Consider the following 22595-nt stretch of genomic DNA (forward strand, 5'->3'; position numbering starts at 1 on the left):
TGCTTGTCCATGAACGCAGACATTTCAAAACACTGATAAGGGAAATGTCTTCATAATGCTTTTTGTACATGTATTTGTTTCTTTTGCTACAGCTGCCATATTAAACCTAAAAATAAGGTGGGAACCTGTCCGATTCTACCGGCCAACTGTAGGCGGTGCCAGAGATCCGAAACAACCATAGGACATGTCGAAAAGCTTTACGGTATTCGGTTGTTCCTCACAAAGCCGTACACAAGATGCTACTCTGCTCCTGCGCTACTGAAAACCCGAATCCTATATGTAGTGTTTTCTACATTTCTTCTGCTAAGTCTTTACTTGAAAGTGATTGACTTCGCGTTGTTTACCCACATTATCATGAAGCACGCTGCATGCCGCAATGTATACATTTAGACTTTTTGTACAAGTGTTGCCTGCTTCTCTCTCAGCGAGAGGTTCAAATGCAGGCAAATCATCGGGGGGAGTTCTGTGACTAACTGCTGTCGGACGCTAATAATCTCGGTCAGGCCCTTTTCACTGGTACCTCTGCACAGTGGTTGTACCATGTAAAGTTAAATATATCGAGTGACCCTTGTTAGTGCCACAAAGGCTTCCAAATGCAACTGTCTGTCTACAACGTTGACACTCAAAGAGCGAATGCAGTACCTTTTTAGTAATACTGTAAAATTATTGCCAATAAAAAAAGAAAATAAGACTTAAGTGTGTTACTTTAAAGCTTTAAGCAGATGATCAGTATCCGCTACTGGCTTGAAAAGAGCTTTATGTATAAACAGAGTGACTGCATTTTGCGATATAAGCTCTGTACCACTTCATTGGTCCATGTGAAAGAATCTGACTGTCACAATAACGTTAAAGCTTCTAAATGATGGACGCTGGAAAAGAGAAATCAAATAGTGTAAGAGAACCAAGGCTACATTATCGAAACAAGATACTCTGTTAGGGCAAAAGAAAAATCAAAACAAAATGTGGTTGTCGCAGAGATGAGCTTTTCTTTTTTTATCACAAGACAGCAGATGAACAAGTGAGTAATTCCCCATGGTCTGTCCTTTTCCAGAGTCATTTGTGGCGCTGAATGGTTTTCCTTTTCCTTCGCTTGAAAAAGCAACAGCACCTGCAAGACATTAAAAAGAGGAAGATTAAAGACAGGATCTTGATTACATACACAATTCCTTTGTCACACAACAGATGTGTGCGTGTGTATATATATATATATATATATATATATATATATATATATATATGTGTGTGTGTGTACGTATCATGGTGATTAGAAAGCTGAAATTAACAAATGCAAAATAAAATGTAAAAAAAATAAAATAAGGTATTTGTGTCAATCTATCAAAAGTGCTGCTTTAATTGAACTTTGAAACAAGAAAAAAAATATACAATTCTATTGCGGTGCACTTGCTTCATGTATAAACTAAAGAATGGAGTTTGGCTTCAGAGCCATAAAACGGGACCATCATAGAACTATGATATATAAAACCTCAGGAGAAGACCCAAAGGACACAATTCTTGTGTGAAGTCACCCATTTACTGTTCCTGGTGATGGCCCTTTATAAATAAACCCAGTTGGGTCATGCCTCTTACTGTCTTGCAAGGAACGTGATGATACCAGTGGTAGAGAAAGGAGAACCCAGTGGGTAAAAAGGGGTTAATAAGTAAAAAGTAATTGAGGTTTCCATGTCAAGTTTTCAAACAGAAAAAATAACATTCTGAACAAAATAAATACATAACTTGCATGTATTACAGCAAGTCGTATACACTACATGCAGATTCCATGCCTTAAGGCAATATATTAATAAGTATTTAAAGTATTTTATTTAAATTATATATTTAAAATACAAATATTTGTTCTATATGAAAGTAAGCATATTAAGTGAAATGCTTCGTTTAAGCGATTTAATGACTGGTGAGCTTATGGTGAAACACACAGTAAGTGTATGGATCCCCATTCTCAGCATCTCTCTCAACATCGGCCAAAAGGATAAATGAAGAAAACATACACTCGCCCTCAGACTACATCGCTCCCAATAACAGGAAAGGGCTGTTTATTTGTGAGGAACAAAACAAACAGCAACAGATGTCAGTGCCTTCTGTTATTAATGTAAACATGAGCCCCATTCTTCTGACACGCTTCCTCTAAAGCCACCTCCAAAACCAACGTAACCGTCTGAATCACAGGGGTTATACTTCCTCACTCGTGTACGCAAACTTAAATCGCTGTCCATGCTCAGAATCTCCATAAGACAATGTGAAAAACTATTCTTGAGCATCGTTTACCGATTTACCTAAATAAAAGCAGCTCTAGAATGGGAGACTAGAATATGGTCAAGACAAGGTCTAGATACCATGCACAATATAGCATGGACATCTTCAGAACCCAGGCAACCTTTTGCAGATAAAAGGTCCTTGACTAAATTGGCTAAATATGTCTGATCGCTTTAAAATACTCCAAATACTGTCAACATATATTTTAATATATTGACATTAGTCCTCCCCTGTGCTGTGTGTCATTTAGTTTACATACACCTATCTGGTTCTACAAGAGTGTCTCCCTGGGTTTTATGGTCACAATCAGAGGCGAGTGAACACTTAAACTGGGGTAATGGTTGCATAGCTCAGATTAAAGGAGAGGAGATGTGACAAGGGGGAGGTTTATTAAAGAGAAATGTTAGAATAAAATGTCGTAATCTAAAACTAGGTGTAGATCTGGTGTGAGGAAGTTTTAGATCACTGAAAAGGTGGTCGATAAATAGAACAGCCTCCCATCAGAAGAGACAAATATAGTAAAGGGAATTTAACCGTGCATGGGGTAGGCATCAAGCTATCCTTAATCCAACACAAGACTGCAGGTCAGAGACTCTACATCGGGGAAAACGAGCAGAATGGATAGACTGTGCTGCTACGGTATGTAACATCCACAGAAATACATCAAGGTTCTGCGGCTGAGCTTCCGCTCTCATTTCTGCCCACTCTCCGTCTTCGGAGCAACGTATTTCCGCATTAACTTAAGTGGATGTCTACTCATCACGAACAGCGGAATGTTTCATTATGAGACTGTATTGATCTACTTCGTTTTACTGTTTTAGTATTAGCAAACTTCTGTCTAAGATGACTTGCAGAAATAAGAAGAGAAAACGTAATATCACATGAATGAGTTCTGTATTTGCCCATGGTATAAGAATAAATGAAAATATATCGTGGAACAAAAAACGCGTGGAGAGGTCTGCTTTTGAATAGGACAGAAGGAAGTGAAGGGCACAGTCATGGACTGCCACTCAAATTAACATTTCTTCGAGCCAAACAGCTTTTCACGCACATGCTGATATGTTATAAAGAGCAAAAACTGGACGTGTAAATCCAGGTCAGAGCATTTACAATATGTAGAGTCAAAAGTTAACAATGATCTACGAGTGGCCCCCAAAAAGTTCATTTAAGGATTAAATTGCCTTTCAGACATGTTCTTGTGGGAAACGAAGAGCTGCCCTATAGAGGTGTACTGGAGAACAGACACAGAAAAACTTTTTCTCTAAGATTCTCACTATCTGATCTGGAAGGTGTTGAAGGTGCTGTTCCACATAGATGTTTCTTTACTCTCCCAGATCCTTATATAAGCATAAGTGAATGACAGGGGCTGAAGACACGTAATAACGCCTTCTGTGCTGGCAGAGAAAGGCATCGGCAGGTCATACGGGTACACGTTTAACCCTAACGTCTGTTTGCATTTTCCTTGTAACTAAGCAAAGTCACAGGTGTACTTTACTGTGCTCTCTGTGGAATATGTGTAAGAGCTTAACCCTTTCATGTCCGGAAGCAAGAAATGGCAGGTGGGGGAGACTGTAGACAGTCAGACTGCTGTAATGTAATACATAGGTGGGGGCTTTGGAAGATTGGCATGATTCTGTTTCTAGGCAACTGTACTAGTTCATTAACATTTTAAATCCACTTTATAAGTAACTGGAAGCATTAAGGAGAAAACTAAAATGACTGATTTCTTCTATTTCTCTCTACACGATACAGAACTTATCTGGGTATACTTAAAGAGACCCCCTATGTGGAATAGCACCTTTAATGTGTGAGCCTAATGTCACTGTGGGAACCACCGGAAGGACTCGGCGGAGGAGCAGAGACCGAGGAGGGTCTGTTCAGCTCACATTGCCGAGCTCTTCTTCCGGTTACTGTGTTTTCAGTACACGGGGCGATAAGACCAAATAAATAGGAGAAAAACCTATCTACTAAGATTTGGGCCTGGTGCATGATATATACAAACATTATGCTGAAAGCACCAAAAAAAGATATTCATGTGGACTAGAGGACTCCTTAAATTCTGGTCCCACTTTGCAATTTTCACACTATAAAAAATAAAAAAGTTAAAATATCCCATCCTGGAAAAAGGGGATGCATCGTTACAACTGCACCTCTAATAATGTATTTTTTAAGAATAATGCTTCAGTGACTGGTTTCCTATAAAAGGCAGAAGTAAAGCACTCTACATGTACCGCTAATTATATATATATATATATTATATATATATATATATACACACACACACACACTAAAACAATATTTTACAAAAGTATAAGCTATGATGGAACACTGTTAATTGGAGTGGCAGTTTTCACAATGAAACGGGTGCAAAGTACACTCAAGGTGCAGCAGACAACGGCAAGTGCGCAAACACAAACTGTAACAGGCAAAACAGCTCCTAAAAAGCAACAACGGTGTAAGGGTGCTCTGGTTGGTAAAGATATCCAGAAATTATAACCGGAACAATGGCTTGTTTTAATTATTAATTATTATTATTATTCTGGGGGGTATAGATGTGAGTGGCTGCTGAGTGGAGCTGGTTTTGCCTGCTCCACGATAGGACTCACCACATGTTCAACACTTTCTGGCAGCTATGCGCAAGGAGAACACAAGGGAAAAAGGAAAAAGTCAGACACAGAGCCACAGTGCATCTCGACATATGCAGTTTATGGATTTACTTAGATACTCAAAATAAAAACTAGAAAGAGAGCTAAAGCAAAAAATAAAATAAATATTGTGTGCTATTATGTGAATTACATAAAAACGATTAGCAGAAAGCAGCATTTTGTGTGAAATCCACAGAACCAGGGAACTGCCGAACGCATATGCCCTGGTGCTAAAAGAACTAGATGTTTTGCCGCGTAATTAAGATTTAAAAGGGAGGCAGCAACGTGAGCAACAATAATTTAAGTTTGACTTAAAGGGTCAGGATGCCAAGGATCCAGTCCCCTCCGCAAGCCAATCAATTTATCGTTAATGGCATCCATACGATAATCGGCAAACCGCTTTGCGTCAAAGTAACATTGTCAAAGCATAAACTAAAAGCTGCCTCCCGTAACGTGCAAATAAGTCGGAAAGCGTACTTTGTTTCATCTAGGACTTCTACTTCTGCTGGAGCGGTGATTGGGGCGTTTGAATGTCCTGCTGTCGGATCGTCCGTGTTCAGCTCCCCGTTTGTCGAACTCACCACCTGCAAAAACAAAATAGATGAGAAAAGGTCAGTGTGTTGGGGTCTCCTTTGCAACGAAATAAACAATACAAACAGGGTTTGGAGGTATTTCAAAGCGTCGGACTATTGTGCAAGGTATCTACGTAAGCAGGGGTGACATGGTTTTTAGGAAGACGTAGCTCCGTAGACATACGCTCACATGGATTCACACGGGTTAAGCAAGTCCACAGAGAGATTCGGAAAGCTGAATTACATTATAAATAAGCAAATGTACACGGGCGATGGCGTTGCCACTGGTTCCAGGCTCTTCCTGCTATCTTTCATTTAGACTTTGGACGCATCACTAAACCTCACTCAAACCCTCTGTCCAGTCACTGAAAATCTCCATAACAAAATTTCAACGCGGTCAAAATAAACTTTTAAACCAACGACAAGACGCATAGAGTTTGGCATTTATTTTCTTCTTATAATACGGAAAGAATTCATATGACCATCAAAATAAACTCTGATAGACTGCTGTTAATAGAATATTTGGAAAGAAATACATGAAAACTGCAAAAAATAAGTATTTTTCCTCCTCTTCTGGAGTCAATATTTTAACTCAAACGTCTACTTACATCTCTGAAAAAACACATGAACACAATAAAAGAAAACGCACGAAGGAAGCCAATTCTTCCAGCGTGCAACACGTGAAACATGGTTTATGACACAGTAACGTGTCAGTAAAAATCCGACGTTCCACAGGTAATTTGGTTTTCAGAAAGCAGCCACCGCATTCATATTCAGTAGGGGAGCAGATGCTTGGATACAGATCACTGATGCAGGAAAGCACATTACATTAAGGACTGCTTAACAGTATGAGAGAGAGAGAAGCGGGTTTATCCGGAACCGACACGCGATGGGGTTATATACCGCACAGTGAACAGATTTGGACAGGCAGATTAGGTACTTTAATACACGGTAAAGTGAAACTCAAGGCAGTTATTATATGCAGGGTACTCCCTCATGCTATAAAGGTTCATTGCGAGCTTAAAAGAACGATTCCAGTGAATGTTACATTACCTGCTATCAGGGAAAGTGTCCCCCGTGAGCGATTACTAGCGCTGCATTATACAAATAAAAGAGGTATCATACAGATACTCTTTAAGGAAAAAAAGGTAGCTACCCCAGTGGTGGCATCCTTCCAAAATCAAAGAAATAAAAGCAGCTCTGCAGCAGCCCTATTCCCTATTCACTGTTCTGGCCATTGATTGGCTGCTTGGAGCTGTTAATCAGTGGCGAGAATGTGCTATCATTAAAATCAATAGTAGCACTTGCCATACACGTGCTCTGGGCCCTAAACGGTCTCCTGCACCCAGCATTCACCCGAGCTGGCTGTAGGCCTACAGGGACACGTATTTAGCCTGACACATCAACCACATCTGGGGGTGTGGAAACGGTTAAACATATCTAATCAACGTGCTTCTGAATCATTTTAAAATGTGGCATGTAAGTAGTCCCGCTGAAAGAGTTGGAGAACACAATCCACGGGACGGCGCAACAGGTACAACACTGGACTTTGTCACAATGAATAAATCCCACGGTGCAAACAACAAATACTGAAATAATAGAAATATAAAAGGATAATAAAGCATATCAAGAAACACACTTAATGTCTTAAATGTTTCAAGTCTAACTTTGTTAATCGTTCAGTGGTCAATACTGCGGTTTCCAGCAATGTTACCCACCACAGAGCTATTTTATTACGGTAATGCAATGTATACAAAATTACGGGAGATCCAATGTTTGCAATACTCAATTACATAACTGACCTTAATTTATGAGGAAAACGGGTCACGTGATAACCTTACTTTTAGAAGGAATCTGGAATCATAACCGCAGGCAGCATTTATATGGCGCAGTTTGCACATACTCACATTGATGGCTATCCTGCCTGCCTTTTAGCGTAAGTCTTCATTGCTCTGCTACCAAATACTGACCGTGATAGGACCAAGTGTCATAATCATATAGACAATAACCAAGCCACTGGGAACTTCCATGTTTGGCCCCCTGGAGCCCTCCACCTCCTCTTAGGTGAAAGGGGTATGGGCGACATAAGGGGCAGCGCTAACCATGCAAAGATCGCAAGGCCAGTCACTATATGTGAAAATGGTGGCGAGTGGGTGAAGCCTGGGTGGGGAGTGGACTTGAGGCCCAGTAATCCAGAGATCCCTGGTATGTAGAAATCACACACCAAACAACAGGGTAAAGTACACCATACCACAGGTTAACCAGCTGCCCTTGTTTCAGGAGAAAGGCCATGATACAGACATCTAGGCCATGATACAGACATCTGTCTCCAGATATATTATTTCCCCCTAAAATGTCCCAAAGCCAAATTTTATTTCAAACACAACATGGTATTTTGCGTTAAATTGTTTAAGTACCACAAAAAAGTACCTACTGTAATGAGTATCATAAAATATAAATAAATCAATGATACAGAATTGGATATTCTGCATATTTAAGCGGCCGACAGCTGTTCTAACGAGGTTAGGTAATGTGGATTGTGGGTGTTACACTCCACAACCAGTCCTGATGTTATTTATATATTTATATAAAATGTCCCCAAATGTTGCTTAATAACTCAATTAAGCTTAAAATAGGAGACAGCTACGGTGGGGTGGCTTCATGGAGCAAAGAGAGGGCTCATTTCCGAAACTGGAGCCAGAAGGAAAATAAAGCCAATTACACAGGGTGTATTCTTTTTATGCACTATATATCTTCACGTACAGACCGCTAATCGGCTTTAACCCTCCCAGCGCTCAGTGAATGTGTACGCTCACACGCAGGTAACACATTTCCCCACCGTATGTGAATCCAAACGTTTAATCATGCTGATGATGGACGCAATTGGGAAAGTCAGAAGCATCACTTCAGCTAAGTAAACAGAAAGCATGCTAAGGGAAGTCGGGGACAGACTGGAGTTACGGGGAACGCAAGTAGCCACTCATGCAAAGAAGCAGAAAATACCTGTACCGAGCCACCATGTCTGTCAGCTGCTAGGTGAGCTCTTAGCTGCTGGGGGTCAGCCTGCTGGGAGTCCCAAGCTGCCCTGTGGTCTGCCGACTGCCCATTATTTAATGCATAATGCATGCGTGGAAGAGGAGGGAGAAAAACCCAGAACATATTAAACACCTCATGCTTCATCACAATATGTGAAATAATAATAATAGAGACCAAAGCAAGCAAATCACACCAAAGAATGCACTGTGACATGTTGACTACACACTACATTAAAAGCATAGACATCATGCAGGCTAGTGGAGCGTCGCATACTTAGTTGGATCCAGTGATGTTACAGTAAAATGAGTGCAGTCTGTGAGAAATGTGTTAGCTGTGTAATACGCAGGGGTATATTAGTGCTCTAAACACACACATGTAAACCAATATCTATACAATGGGAAGGGGCAGTCGTCCAGGGCTGAGTGCCGGAGGAGCTGTCTGATAGTGTTGTGCAAGGCAGGAGGGGCTGCCAGACAATCTTGCATTAGAGAAGATGTGATGAGTAGCGTTGGTTGTGGAGCGTGGCAGGCCTGCTGAACAGTGTTGTGTGCAACAGAGAGGAAAGAAAAGGAGAAAGAAGAAAGTGTACATAATTTTGACTGGCACTTGTGTTGGCTTGAGATGTGTGAGATTTTCCGGAGATGCCCCTGCACAGAAAGGGCTCCCACTGATTCCAATGGAAGTGCATTCCTGCCAATGAGTGGCTGCTTCAAGGGGATAGTGGATGGACAGAACACCGTATCTCCATGTCTCCCAAGCATCCTTCTTTAATAGGACAGACCCTCTGTTGGCGTCAAGCCCCCCGTCCCCCTTTTCTGCCTTGGTGTACCTCTTTTCTATTATCTCTAAATGTTTGGTGGGCATGAGGGTTTCACAGTGTTCTACAACCTTTAAGAAATTAAACTGTGCCACTAAGGTGTATAATTATTCTCCTAAATGCCTTACACTGTAAGGCTAGGTTTCCACTTGGTTTTTTTTAGCTAAAAACGCCCATAAAAACGCCAATAGCGCCACCTGGCGTTTTTTTAGTGAAAAAACGCTGCGGCCAGATGTTAGCTGTTCTTCAATAGGAAATCGCAGAATGCCATATCCACTTGGCGTTTTTTTGTTTGGCGTTTTTTCAGTCCTCTTTGGCGTTTTTCTGCTTTTTTGGGCTCTGTGGCAGTTTTTCAAAATCGCAGCATGTTGACACTCTGGCATTTTTTGCAAGGAAATCTTGGCGTTTTTCTCCAATAGAAGTCTATGGGAGAGAAAAAACGCCATGAAAAAGCCATGTGGGTTTATTGCCTTGGCGTTTTTTATGGCGTTTTTTCCACAGTTACAATGCAGAGGATGGACCCAGTATCTGTGTGTCCTACGAGAAATAGGCTGGAAACAAACAGTTTCACACAAAACAAAGTTTATATTGAATTCTACACCATTTGGAACAAACATGCCATTACAAACAAACATACGCGACACATCAACTGGATCCTGCGTGCCAAAAGCAACAGCAAACAATTTGCACCATCATTTGGGGCCAATCTTCCTAGAGGAGCAGACATTCGGAATAAAGCAGGCCTTACAAACCACAGAAAAGAGACAAAAGGGTCCGCCGGGGCGTTTAAGTAGAACTCTACCAAGTAAATGACATCAGGGGGCAGATACTTGCCATTTATCCTAATCCCTTTTAGCTGGGTGAAACTTCTAACTTGTAAAGGCTGGAAAAACTGCCTAAGGTCAAAAAAAGCAATTTCCACAGAAAGGCTAAAACGCCAGAAAAAACTCCAGAAAAAACGCCAAAACGCAGTGGCAGTTTTCTTGGCGTTTTTCATCAAGAAAAAAAACGCAGGACAAAAACCCAAGTGGAAACCTAGCCTTACATTATTAACTATCTAAAGTCAAAGTTTCTTGGTAGAGTCATGCTCCCTAGCCACACTGATATCCCTGCCCCACTAAACAACTTTCCTTCCTTGGCCACTTGAAATTATGGGACGTATGCAACTTTGTTGCAGCAGCTTCTTCTTAAAGTATATGTATTTCTTTTTATAGCATATTTTAGCCATCAGGTATGTAAATACGAAACATCAAGCTTTTATATACGTGCGATGAGATTTGTACAACTTGTCTAGTATGCGCTCAATTGAAAAAAAAAAACACCCGATGTACTGCATCTGGACCAGACTTTGGCCGGGTGTTAGGTATTATCATTTTTCTGATCATGCACTATAAAGCCTTCAGGTGCACAAGAGGGTTAAGGCTGGTGAAGGTCACATCTTTATATAAAAGTAAAGGGGAAAAAAAAATAGTAAAATAAAAGGCAAATCTGCAGAAACACCACATATGACAAAATTCCTCCCCAAACACAAGTGGTACTAGGATGCTCCGGAAAGACACCCTGGTGTTACCTCCTACTAAAGTCTGAAGTCATCATGAACGCATCACATTGTATTTGCAAAAATAAGGCTATATTCTCATGTACATTAATAAAGCAAATTAATCTGAATGAGGTCCAGCTGAAGAAGATAATCAATATTTAGGTTTTATTTTCCCTTACTGCAGCCTCCACCTGGGTAATCTGTGAATCCATTATTATTGATCTATGCATGTAACGGCATAACATCTGAAGGAACCATAATAAAGATGCACACTGCCCACTTAACTGCAAAAATATAATCGAACTATTCCACATATAAAATAGAGAGATGTTTGTATGTTAAACGCCTGGAGCAAAATGACCAGTCATCGCCTTTATAATGCAACATAAAGGGACCTTACATCACTGATGGCTTTGATGGAAATGAGGTCTTCTTGCTTGTTCCTGCTCGAGAAGACATTACCCATTAATGCTGAATGGTTAAATTCACAGCCACTTTTTACTGTGGTTGAAAACTAGACCCATACAAGTGATAAACCTTTCCCCAGGAAGGTCCTTTCTACTTGTTATATACTGGTCATTGCGGAGATTTGCCAAGGTTTATTTCTTGGTTTATACATTTACAGCATGATCCTACAATATTTGTCAGTAGGGCAGAAAATGGGAGGTAAAACGAGCTGAAATAAATATGAAACAAAACCTTAAAATTAAAAGGTAATACCAACTGATCTAGAGAAATTGTGTTCTCACACAGTATGCACTGGACCAGTCTCATGATACGGTTGGATTTCGGTTGGTCTAATGCATTGGTTGAAATAGTATTGAGCTATTGCTGAACTGCTACAGATTGTGCCTTTTTTTACCTAAATCTTTTTCTCCTCCTTTCCATTATTTCTAGGAACCTAGAATGCAAGTATGAGTTTAACATTTTTTACATTTTGTGTCATACCTCGAGCACTCAAGAGAATGCATTAACTATGCATTAAGAGCTAGAAGAGACTTGGAAAGCCACCAGATGACCCCAAACTTGATAAAATATTAAACAAATGAAAAAGTTTCATGCATTCTCCGACAACATCAGTCATGAAATACCATTATGAACTTAGACACACTTTGCCTTTATAAAGGTGAATAGGCTGGGTAGTAGGTTGTTTCCACACGATATAAGACTGAATCTGCAACACTAAATAATTTAAAGTTACATAAAAAAAACCACAGGGTGTAACATGTTAGCAGTGATAAGACTGGTAATAAACACTTATTTAGCACCTGATCTAGGGTGTTATTTTATTATTGCACCGCTAATTGTTAATTGCCAATTAAGGTTGCGGAGAAACATGAAGGGAAACGTTGGGGGAAAGGCTGAGATCACAAGAATAACCGCTGGGTAAAATGCTGCTCGTTTACCTGGTTTTTGGCTTGTTGCATCTTATCCTTATGTTGATGTGCGTCTCTGTTTGATGAAAGAGCTGGATCAGCATGAATGGAGCCAACAGGAGTAGGCTAAGAGAATAAAATTGGAAAACACATTTATACCAACAAGGCAGAGAAGCACTGAACCGCTGCGCTGAATGCAAAAAAGATTTCATTACTAGATACACTCTGTAACTTGGATCTTGCAAACGGGCTCCTTGTATTTAATACCGGTCATGGACTCTCCCGTTTAAGTACTTTAAAGACCAGACTTAAGAATTTCAACGCCTTTTTTAAACTGATTGAAGCCCTAAATGGCTCAATTCTAAGCCAACAACATCATGATCTTAAATCTGGTGTTCTGGAACGTTCCGCACAAGTGTGTTTTTTTAAAGCACTTCATTGATCTACTCTGCTTACCAGTTGTTTTCCAATCCAGTCATATTCGTAGTCAAACATGTATCCCTTTCGATCAAACAAGTCTGTGAAAAGTTTCCGTAAGTAGTCATAGTCTGGCTTCTCGAAAAAGTCTAGTCTTCTGACATAGCGAAGGTACGTAGCCACCTCTTCTGTAACAGAAATGGAGCTTTTCCGTGATCATGTCACCTTTACAGGGCTTAAAGTTATATATCACAAAGCACAATCTTCAGCCACCACAAGAAGAGGCAGCATGTGTCCCAACTACTAACCCTTTCATTAACACTACTTCATTCAAGCTGGCAGACAAAACATTAGAAGGAATCAAGGAACTGCTGGATAGGAAGATGTAATAGAAATGGCCAATGGGTCACTTCACTCATTTATACCAATGTAACATTATATATACAAAATTTGCACAATTGCACACCAATCACCACTTTTTTAGCCTGGTGCCAAGTAGCTGCAACAGCAAATCATAAAACATCCAAAAATAGTTACCGGCACTCCAGGGACTTCATTATTAGAAAACTGAAGTTTCTCTAGTGATTTTTTAAAGAAGTCCCTGGAGTGCCGGTAACTATTTTTGGATGTTATATATATATATATATATATATATATATATATATATATATATATATATATATATATTATATATATATATATATATACATATATACACACACACACACACATATATATAATCCACAAGGGAAGGATCGAGTCTACGGTAAGACAACCCTGGAGTGGCGTTTCTCAGAAATGTTTCATATCAATGGTATCAGCTCGGGTATGAGGTCCGATGATCTACTACAAAGAGAAATCTGTGCCCCAGATCACACTCAGGGTACTATGGGCACAGATGAAGAAACAAAACAGAGGCTAAAAGATTACTTTTAAAAGAAGGAATATACAAAATGTAAGGTTCAATACACACACACACGCTATACGGTTCAGTTTAATCCTGGAAACAAACAAAAAAATTGACGTTTAGAGTTTGTGCGACGTGTTATCACAGTTTTTTTGTACCCTGGATGAAACTGATCTTTGAGGTATAAGAAAGGCCTGTGTGCGCTCCCTTCATTTTCTTATGAACCCTTTGATCGCGTGTGCAGCACCTGGGCATATTTAAATCTTGACACCGTTAAGCTGAGTGCAGACATTGTGGACACAAATAGCGAAATGAAACACATTAATAAGGTTTTGGTAGCAGTATAAACTGCTTTGTGTGCCCACTATGTAGGAGGTGAGAGTAGGTTCTCACCCTATTGAGAGTGTGCCTTGACGTGGCGGGTGAGCTTAATTATGCTTTGGCCAATTCATATAACCACAACCTCTCATTTATATTATGTTTATATATTTGTTGCCAACTTTATTAGGGTGAGAAGCGCAGACTGTTTTTGGTATTGTGGACACAATGTGTTATTAGGCAAAAACCAAAAGTCTGAGAGTCTTCAATGCTAACAAAGCTGATGGTTTGTAAAAAGGAAATACCAAGATGCCCACAACCATAGAGGAGAATTTCATTCTGTCTGATTGGCTCAAAAGGCGAAGAAAACCACAGCCGTCTCTCCAAAACCAAATAACACACAAGACATAATGAAATACGCGATGGCAATTTTATTCGAAGGGTACTCGATTTGGGTAAAAGAGACCGTAATAAAATAAGGGGGAAAAAGTTGTGTTATTATGAAATGTTATATCGCCAGTAATTTACTGTATACAACAGTCTAGCTCTGTTCGCGTAGATTGAGAAGAGTCACAAATCAGAATGAAATAGGCCAAAGCTCCCCATGAAACCTACATTTCCATATAGATGGATACGATAGCTCGAGAAGAAATAAAATAAAACATTTCAATAAGCCTGTAATGGTTCTTCAAACATGATTGCTCACTCATGTGAGGCTATTCTGCGTGGAACATTCATTTCCCTTTCCTCTCGAGAACAAAAACCAACAATAGGCGCTTTTTACCTGGGAAGTTTTCGCAAAGTATTTCAATCGGCGTTGCTCTCTTGGTGTCTCCGATTTTCTGATACCTTTCTTTTAATGTATCAGCCTAGAAAAGCAGAGTGGAAAGGTTTACACAAAGAGGTGCTGGATTTCTTTATACTCATGTCGTCAGTATAAAGAAGCACAATGAACCCGGCCAATAACACTACTAACACACATACACATAATTAATATATAAAAAAGATGATTTGTAGATAATATAGAAACAAGACAGACCATTACATTAAGCTTTTTGTTTTTTGAAGGCTTGGTTTTAGGGCTGCAACAACTAATCGATAAAATCGATAATAGATAATGAAAATCGTTGACGACTTTCATTATCGATTAGTCGAATCGATTTTTATCGATTACAAAAAGAGGGGTTTTTTTCCAGAGCAAATGCCTTCTACCCCCTATCGATATTAGGCATATCAGGGGAGCATAAGACTTCGTTTCTGAAGTGGAATTTAATGCTTTTACACCCAAACTAGGAACCGTCAAAAACCCCTGTACTGAAACCTGCAGATACAGTGTCTTGTTGGTGTTGCGGTTTTGCGTTAATGAGGCACACTAATGACGCCGGAGCTCCAAGTCCCGGGGAATTAATGGGAAGCGACACGTTCTAACTGGTAAAAGGTTGTTGTATTTCAGTGCAATACAATTACAGGGAAGCGGGACCCAAATATTCACGCGCAAAGATACCATATTACACGGTTTATCTGCTGCTGTATAAATGAACATACTTTACCTTTAAACCTTGCCACGGCAGACTGCCTCGTAGAAAATACATGAACATATGTCCTAATGCTTCTAAATCGTCTCTTCTACTTTGCTCTAAAACAAAACAAAATAAAAATTAAACACTTCAGATTTCCCATTTTTAATGCTAAAAATAAATATGCTTTTTTTTTTACATATTTGTCCACCTGTTGGGACAAATTAAAACGGAAGGCGTTGGAATTCTAGAAGATGACTGCGTATGCTCGGCGTATGCCACACAGCGATATTAAAGGGGCAGTTATGCCAATCTTTTCTTCTTGAATCTGTAAATGGTTTGCATCGCTGGTTCTCGGTCTTCCGCATTGCTTAGAAATCTGTAGATATACTACAGTAACTGCAGACATATTAAGACAGCTTCCTATATCCATCTATCTCCACTTTCGTACGGTTAAGAATCCCTTTATCTTTAATTTAAATATGTCCAAAACATGATACTGATCGAGAAACAAAGGAATATTCTGGTAAATTCCAGGGGGTAGGACTTCTATTTTTAATCTTATTAATATTGTCCTATGAGGTTGTAAAAAAGTGAAGCTGTAATAATGCGGCAGATATACAGATGTGACTGGAGACAGAAAATGAATATCGCTGCAGGGTATTTCGTCATAATTTTTACAGAAATTTTTTTCCTAAAAATACAGTTATCATAAATAAACAACTTTCTACAACTGTATTTTAAAACTCAAAAGTACACCGTCAAGTTCTTGAAAACAATAAACCATCGCCCTGGAAGATAACAGTTCTATTGTTCTCCAAATACTTAAAGTTCTTTAGTGGGCGAAGACACAATAGCATACTGTGCAAAAAAAAAAAGCAATGTCTATGAATGGGAGTCTGAAAATGAAGAAATACATTCTACATTCCCTAGTTAATGCTAAAGCCTCAATCATCATACATGTGTTCATGCTTACTATGTGTGTATGTAAATGTCTATGTATATACACACACACACACACACAACGAGCACCAATGCAGAAATCAAATGAAAAATACATTGTTCGACAGACATTTGCTGGATGTGGCTAAGGCCTTGATCCCCTTGGATTGGGGTACTGTTACCCCCCCATCGTTTAGAGACTGGGTGTTGAGGGTGGAGAGCATTCGGGCTTTGGAGGAGTTGGTGGCCAGCTCTGATCGGCTGGGTGAGAGGCATAGGCAGACGTGGTTTTACTGGTCCCAATACATGCTGAACCCCCCTACTCCTATCTTACCGACCTGATGGCCCTGGGTGTTGGACGTAAGTCTCTGCAGTGATGTGGTGCCGTTTTACTGTTGGCTGACGTGACCTTGTGATTACCCTGCTGCGCCAGGGATTCGTTATGCTTCTGTGACTTTTGGCTGTCCCCCCCCCCCTTCTTTGTTTCCCCTTTTTTCTTTCTGTTCTTCCCTGCCCCCCCCCTTTTTTCCCCCTCTTAGCCCTTGTTATGTTACAACCGAAAAAAAACAATAAACCTTTGATTTACAAAAAAAAGAAAAATACATTGTTCAAATGGCTGCATTACAACTCGGTTAGGTATGTGCTGCCACTTGTCGGCAGTAGATGGCAGCAGAAAGCTGATTAATGGGAAACATTAGGAGAAATAATATGGCAAAAAACACTTTGTACAGTTCAGCGCTGAATTTATGAAAAGGGTCATCCGAGGAACTCACAAAGCATTTTTAATAGAGACAGACGACAGTCTGTGCCGTGCCACCAGTAGCATGTCGCTCTGGGATCCACACTTATAAAACATGCCAGAGTTAACAGACATCCGCAAAGCACCCACAGCCCACGTAGAGGATTTAACAATCATCTCAATACATCTGAAACTTTCCCCACGGTTCCTCAGGAAGGTCACCCTAAATGACCCTGACTGATAACGGCAGCCTCCAAGTCTGCAGATAAAGGATGCTTATTGGGACAAAGAATAAGCAAGGCATTTGGTGGTGCTAAATTACATTACAGTATACAGCACTGCATTATACGCTAAAAGGAGAGAGTCTTCTTCCATTTGACTTCCCCTTTAAGGTGAGAGGAAAGGGTAGAAGTGGCTGAACTAAGGGGGTACTTTCCACAAAGTTGCATGAAACTTAATGAAACATTTTTTAATTAACCTACACAGACAATGGGATTTAATATAGACACAAAACATACGTTTGGCTCATTAGACAATGAGAACCCAAAGCTCTCTGGCGATACGTACCTTTTCCTAAATGTGTATTTATACTCATGTATCTAGCTGTTCCTGTAAGGCTCTTGTGTTCTCTGTAGGGTATGTGCTTCTTGGTTTCTGGATCTATGTATTCTTTCGCCAATCCAAAATCTATTATATGAATTATTTGCTGGTTCTTGTTTCCTGGGCGACCTATCAAGAAGTTCTCTGGTTTTACGTCTCTATATATCAAGTTCTTCGAGTGAACGTATTCCATCCGAGATATCTGTGCAAAATAAAAAAAGGGGGTAAACACACATTAGAGTATAATACATACATATACAGTCATCAAAACGTAATGGCTACTAACGAAGTCAAATGAACGCACATATTCAGTATGAACATAGTGACTGCAAAGTGGACTGAGAAATCTTTTTGGAGAGTAAGGCGTATTTTCAATCAAGTGAGCAAAATATATGTAGTTAAAAATGTGCAAGACAAGAAGTGTGTTGGAATACTAACTACTTAGAGAGAGTTCACATCAAAAAGAATCTGAAGACTTCACAAAGTTGGGCAAAGGAGGGGAAGCGCCGACAGAAGGAATAAATGGAGATGAAAATAAGACTAATTTGAATGCGTTAAGAACTTTTGTGCTGTAACCTCTATAAGTGCTTGTGAGACCGTAAAGCAATCATTTTTATTACATATATAAATCTGCTGGATCTGTACATTACGCTAAGGAGCCATATATTCTGCATATCGTGATGATGACAAGCAGTAGACGCAGCTAAATCCTTTACCTCTTGAGTAATACAATGGCGATACCCTAATACTGCAAAGAATTACACACGCGTGTTAATGGCGTCAATGCACAGCCATATGTTCCCATTTGCTTACATAGTAAAACACGTCACACTCGCTGTATGTGAGGAGGATGACATGTCACAGAGCGCCTTCTCAGCATACGAGACATACTGGTGCAGGAAAGCAGCGTCTAAACGGGGTCTTTCTGCCATTAACCTGTCCCTAGATCATTTCCGGCGTCAGCTCCGCGTCAAATTAGGTTGCCTACATTGGCAAAACGCATCACAGCGGACAGTAATGCTTTCAGGGCATCCCTGCTGTACAAAATGCGAACATAGGCACTATGCGTAGAATATTATATGAGCTAGCGATATTAGACGTTGTTCTAGACTCGGTGAAATATTTTATTGGCAAGTTGATGAACAAGAGCAGATGGCAAGATCCGCCGTGTTCCTCTTAAAATATGTTCTAGAGAAAATGCAAAAAAAGGTTTGCTCCTAAACAAAATGTAATGTAAGCGATGGATCTAGGGGTGCAGCTTTTTTATGGTGCAAAAAAAAATATATATTTGTATACACCAGGGGGATTCAGAGTACGTTTTGGCTGGGTTTGGGGTTAATCCTCTCTCTCTTATCAGCATACAGATAGGGCCACCAATATACAGATTTGGGCTACAGAGGGCAGGGCAAGACGGGGCGGGTCGAGGGCAAGACGGGACGGGTCGAAGAATGCAAACTAAAGTACTTACAAAGTAATAACATGCATTCTTCCATTAAGGCTGCATGGGTCAATGGAGCGGCCCTTTAATAACAGACCTCTGCAAAAGCTAAGTTATGCGGCAGTAAGCAGCTAGACCAGCACATATAACTACTTTTCTTGCCATGATCTAACCACTCCACAATCTAATATTTCTAGAACAAATAAAACCCAACTAAAGAACAGGATTAACGTAGCAGAAATTAACAGGCATCAGATCAGAGAATTAAAAGCATGGCTCGGAACTCAAAATATAGTGCTGTGGAAGTATTTCCCCGCTTCCAGAGTTCTGCTATTTTTTCTTATTTGTTAAAATACCAAGCTAATTTTAAGACAAAGCTTTTAAATGTTCATTTCATGTATAGAAGTAAAACAGAGTATCCAACCCTACATGGCCCCATGTGGAAAGGTAATTGCCCCTTTAATTACCATATCAAACAATTAACCATGTAATAGATAATTGGGTTCATTCACTAGACCCACCCAGAAATGATCACTGCCAACCATGTTGAATCTAAACTTTAATTAAAAAGAACCTGTCTTGAAAAGTGAAATAGGCTCAAAGGTCTCAAAAAGCAGCACATGATGTCACTATCCACAGAAATTCAAGAACAGATGAGAAGCAAAGTTATGTCCATTCATTAAAGAACCGTATACTTTATACATTGCTCCTCAGCCTGGGTCACCTCTCCAGGACATGGCTCTCCAGCCGATCCACACGTATCCCTTTGTAACAGTTTAATGACGTAGTAAAGAAAGAAAGGGTACTCACCAGTTGTATGGCTATCATAAGAACTGTTTTGAGGGAAAATGTTCTGTCACACAAGTCAAATAAGTCTTCCAGGCTTGGTCCTAGTAGTTCCAACACCATGGCATTATATTTACCGCAAGGACCAAAATAGTAAACCTGAGGTACTCCATCTAGGAGGGAAAAATACGCTGTTAGTCTCTCACTGTGGAAGTTCTACCAAAGAGACAAACATATATTTGCTTATCTGTATGTATTTTGTGATGGGAGCTTTGCTTCCAGGGGAATGGTATTCCTTGCAACTGGAACAGTATGTAATTCGGGGTTAAAAACCTCAGAAGTATTTACTTTTCGCTGGGGAAGGTTTTTCTTGAAACACCTATTAGTTTAGCATGTAGTTGGTTATATTGCATCTCTGATGCGTTATATTTATTCTAATGCCTGGAAGGGTAATCGACAGTCCATAAAGCTTAAACATTGACAAAGGTTCCATCAGTGTTATACATAATAGAAATATTTACACATACATTGGTATACACACCAATATACACCCCTCTGACTCCTCCCCCTCCCATACACCGCTCTGCCTCTCTACCCGGCTCCGTTACCGACAGGCACTTTCACTGCATAGAAGCCTCAGCGTAAGTGAAGGTGAGTAACGGAGGCTGTCTGTGCGATGCAGACCCTCACCGGCTGACAGAGAGCCTCCGTTACTGTCCTTCACTTACGCCGAGGCTTCTATGAAGCTGCAGTGAAAGTGCCTGTCAGTAACGGAGTCGGGAGAGAGGCAGAGCGGTGTATGGGAGGGGGGAGGAGTCAGAGGGGGGAGAGAGACGGAAGTGAGAGACCGGCCGACAGTGAGGGGAATCCAGGTCCCCTGCAGCGTTGGGGGGGTATCTGGATTCTAGGAGAGGAGTTTTTCAGAGCATTTGCTCTGAAAAAAACCTCTTTTTATAATCGATAAAAATCGATTCGATTAATCGATAATGAAAATCGTTGACGATTTTCATTATCATTATCGATTTTATTGATTAGTTGTTTCAGCCCTACTAAATACTGTGCAGGACATGCGTTTGGCTGAATACATCTCGCTCCCAGTGATATACTCTTTTCCAGTCAGCTCCAGGGGTCGGTTCAAACACTTGTGGGCATGCATGGAAAGTGCCACCATTGATTTAAATGGACACTTTCCCGTCACTAATTGACTGCTTAAAGGAACAATCGACCACGGAGGAAGAGGGCAGAACTTATTGTCATTTTGGAAGAACGCATATGGAAGTACTCAAAGTGCAAGTGTTGGGGAGATAACACTTTAAGATAAATCGATCTAAATGTAGCCAAACTCCATTTGTGTCACAAACAAATATTTAGCAGTTATTGCTGGTGACCCAATGGTGACACCACACGCCAAGTGAAACGCACTGAATTATATCCCATAAGCTACTAATGTAACAGCCGATCCCACTGCAACCTAGATACATATCTCAGAGTATAGAAGAATACTAGAGATCTAATATCTATTACTGTGCAGTAATCGGCCTCAGTGACTTCATTAAATGTGGCTTACCATCTGTATGTTATATATAAAGACAATAAAAGGTGATCATTGTTAATCGTGTGCCTGCTATTTATATCTATATCTAGATATCTATATCTATATATACACACACACACACATATATACACACACACACACACAAATGCATTTGCATTCTAAAGATATTAGGGGCATTATCCTGTGTGAATTCACATGCTTCGAAGGGGAGACTGATTATGTGGTGAACGCACCGAATTATAGCTTCTTAGCAAATTACAGCTGAACAAAAAATGAGTCAGTTGAGGAGCAACCAAAAGAAATACAAACCAGGCTGCATCGGCTCTCCACAGTCTAAAGTCACCGTGTGTGGTGGAGCCACTGCCGTGTTTGCTGGCATCTTGGTCTTTTCCCTCCAGATAAACCCAGCCTGGTATCACAATTGAGCCCGTCCCAGCTCTCCTAGTCCAACTACTTTCCTTACCTAGTATAGCTGGTGATTCTCTTTAGGAATTTAGTTATTTCCTTTATAGCCTAGTGTAAGAGGGACTACTATGTAACCCATAACTTACTGAGACAATCTATATAAATACAATCCTGTATCGAAGTGATATTCCTCATTCTTCTTCTGAAGGTCCAAGCACCAGAGATTGCTTGTTGCTACAGGTACCCACAAATCTCAAGCCAACCTGGTACCTGACGGCACTAACAATTAGAGAACCAATCGACTTCTGTGTACTGCTACTATGTTTGCGCTACAAATATCCTAAAAGTTTATTTTTCCTCTGTGTAGCCACAATAGCCCAGATTTTACTTACAAAAGCCTAACAAGAAATGCCCAGGGACTATAACAACACTCCATAAAGGAGATAGAACACTCGCTGATAAGCGCTGCCGTTTCGAGTGCCGTTGTGTGACTTCCCGTTGCTGCTAAACACAGACGTATGCTGCGATTCTCCCCGTAGGAGGCCGTGAAGCAGCAGCTCGGTGCAATAAAGCACTGAGCCTATGGTACAGCTGGTTCCGGCAGCTGTCAAATCTGCTTAGATTTGTTAATCCTCGTTTGTTATTCCAAGTGTAAAATACATTTTTTCAGCTGATATACTAAACATAATGCATGTGAAATATTGGAGTAAATGGCTT

The 22595-nt window shown here is 40.2% G+C and overlaps 1 protein-coding gene across 12 annotated transcripts in view; it reads right to left on the bottom strand.

Moving 5' to 3' along the window:
- Positions 1-1053: 1053 nt before the first annotated feature.
- Positions 1054-22595, bottom strand: part of LOC149302947 (casein kinase I) — a 36795-nt gene continuing 15253 nt past the window's right edge. For 2 of the 12 annotated variants that reach the window (XM_089481902.1, XM_089481897.1), the window contains 9 exons: positions 19943-20091; positions 17662-17896; positions 15447-15532; positions 14681-14765; positions 12711-12856; positions 12285-12380; positions 5391-5497; positions 4875-4898; positions 1054-1108 (listed from right to left, as the gene is read on the bottom strand). In XM_089481902.1, coding sequence (XP_089338028.1) covers positions 1054-1108; positions 4875-4898; positions 5391-5497; positions 12285-12380; positions 12711-12856; positions 14681-14765; positions 15447-15532; positions 17662-17896; positions 19943-20091 — 983 coding nt within the window. Of the gene's footprint in view, positions 1109-4874; positions 4899-5390; positions 5498-8488; positions 8585-12284; positions 12381-12710; positions 12860-14680; positions 14766-15446; positions 15533-17661; positions 17897-19942; positions 20092-22595 lie in introns of all 12 variants that reach the window. The other 10 variants (XM_089481904.1, XM_089481899.1, XM_089481903.1 and 7 more) reach the window with 8 other exon arrangements.

Source organism: Sceloporus occidentalis, unplaced genomic scaffold, assembly GCF_023333645.1.
Source record: "Sceloporus occidentalis isolate IW3139 unplaced genomic scaffold, rSceOcc1.0.p SCAF_16, whole genome shotgun sequence".
NCBI lineage: Eukaryota > Metazoa > Chordata > Lepidosauria > Squamata > Phrynosomatidae > Sceloporus > Sceloporus occidentalis.